The sequence below is a fragment of the Populus euphratica genome, unplaced genomic scaffold, assembly GCF_000495115.2.
Source record: "Populus euphratica unplaced genomic scaffold, PopEup_1.0 scaffold31.1, whole genome shotgun sequence".
NCBI lineage: Eukaryota > Viridiplantae > Streptophyta > Magnoliopsida > Malpighiales > Salicaceae > Populus > Populus euphratica.
In genome coordinates this window covers 2,523,401-2,525,278 of record NW_011499850.1, presented here as the reverse complement: position 1 = coordinate 2,525,278, position 1,878 = coordinate 2,523,401, and the positions used below count along the sequence as shown (strand labels likewise).

Below are 1,878 nucleotides of genomic sequence, written 5' to 3'. Positions count from 1 at the left end.
AACATACCTTTACAGCTAGAAAGAAGATTGGAAGGCAACGACAGAGGAGAGCATGTTTATAGCAGCATCTGACATAATGTTTCGCTGTGTCTTCGACGGATGCATATCAGTAGACAACATGGAGATTGAGCGAAGGCCTTACCATCGCAATTGCAGCTGTGCACTGCATAAGATGGAAGGTGGTAGTTCCACTGGTTTTCCTCTACCAAGAAACATGTTTTATCCGAAGAAACAGTCATGGAGACGTTGTTCTTTGTCCCTAGCAACTCCAAGTATCCTACTGGCTTATCAACTAAAAGTAAATTCTTTTAGTTACATAAACGTTAACGTTCTAATCTTTGTTTTCAAAAATATATCTTGTTCATGAAGTTTTATTCATGTCTCAAACTTATAGTATGAAATTCAAAAGAAGACGAGCTCTTGACCAGCTCTCTCTCTCTCTCACGTGATTGGGGACGAGCTCTTGACCAGCTCTCTCTCTCTCATGATTGGAAAAAAAATTCCCCAATCAGATAGATATAATTATAGATTACTATTGCATTTTTTTTATAAATAAAATCAGATAAATATCTTCCTTGACTACTCCACATGCTCCAGTTATTTCCGGCCTGATCGAACTCTTTCCAACATCTTTCCACCCTCTGCTCGGACTCAGTTCTCTAGGTCGCCTCATCAATCCACTCTATGGCCATTGGGCCCCTCACTGTCTCCAACTTCAAAACAACGTGCATTTCCTCATCTTACAAGAACACTCTGGTCCTTGAAACCTTTCCAGGCCAGTTCTTTTCTTTAATCTTTTTTGTTGAGTTGTTAAGTAATATTTTACTTTGATTTGCTTTTTTTTGGTTTGATTAATTTTTGCTATTTGTATAGAATTAAGAATCTCTTATTTTATTTGCTTTTTTGGGTTTGATTTCTCCTTGTTGTTGATTTGAGTAGGCAAACATATTCAGTATCCTAATTAGAAGAACTCAATGTGATAAAGCTTAGCATTAGCTATCAATGAATCTTGAGGTTACACAATGCATAAAAGAACTCTTGAAAGAAACTGCAGGTGATTTATTATCAATTAATTCTGAATCTGATAACTTCTATTACTAATTAAAAGCTTTTGCAAAAACGGTTGAAGAAATTATGTTATTCCATCTCCATTTTTCTTTTAAATTCTTGACCGCTTTCACATTGAATCACCAAGTCCACACCTATCTTCTCTGCGCCTTATTGGGAAGAAGATCAAATTTTAATACAAACCATGACAAACAAAGTTCAAGTAATTGCTCGTGTCTTGCTATGGGCAGCATGTAGCACCTTGTTGGTCCAGTCAGGGTTAGCTCAGCTGCCACTATTACCTAAGATACCCGGCCTGCCTGATATGACACTCCCTCCGATTCCAGGCCTACCTTTACTTCCAGGTTTGCCTCAGATTCCCGGTCTGCCCAAAATCCCATTACCTCCTATTCCAGGCTTACCTTTAATACCAGGTTTGCCCCAGATTCCGGGGTTGCCTTTGCTTCCTCCACTGCCTCATATTCCAGGCCTACCTTCAATTCCACATCTACCTGGGGTACCAAGGCCGCCTCCACGATCCCAAATCCCAGGCGGGCCTTTACTTTCAGGTCTGCCCCGGGTTCCAAGGCTGCCTCGACCCCCTCCACCACCCCAAATTTTGAGCGTTCCAACTCCTGGAATTCCAGCAAGCATAACTAATGTTGGACACCAATAGCCAATTTACCAGGATGTGTTGTGGAAATTACACCTCTCCTTAACGGTCAAATAAGCACTCTAGTATCGGTTTGTTGCATAGCTTTAATTCTATAAATGAAATTTGTATTCCAAAATTGTTTCCTTTAAATCCAATCTTCCTTGTTGTTTTAACTC

The 1,878-nt window shown here is 39.9% G+C and overlaps 1 protein-coding gene across 1 annotated transcript; it reads left to right on the top strand.

Annotated features, from left to right (window-relative positions):
- The first annotated feature begins 1,197 nt into the window (after positions 1-1,197).
- LOC105121121 (protein diaphanous homolog 1) lies at positions 1,198-1,878 on the top strand. Its single transcript, XM_011019647.1, has one exon. The coding sequence runs from the start codon at positions 1,253-1,255 to the stop codon at positions 1,721-1,723; it is 471 nt and encodes a 156-aa protein (XP_011017949.1). The 5' UTR covers positions 1,198-1,252; the 3' UTR covers positions 1,724-1,878.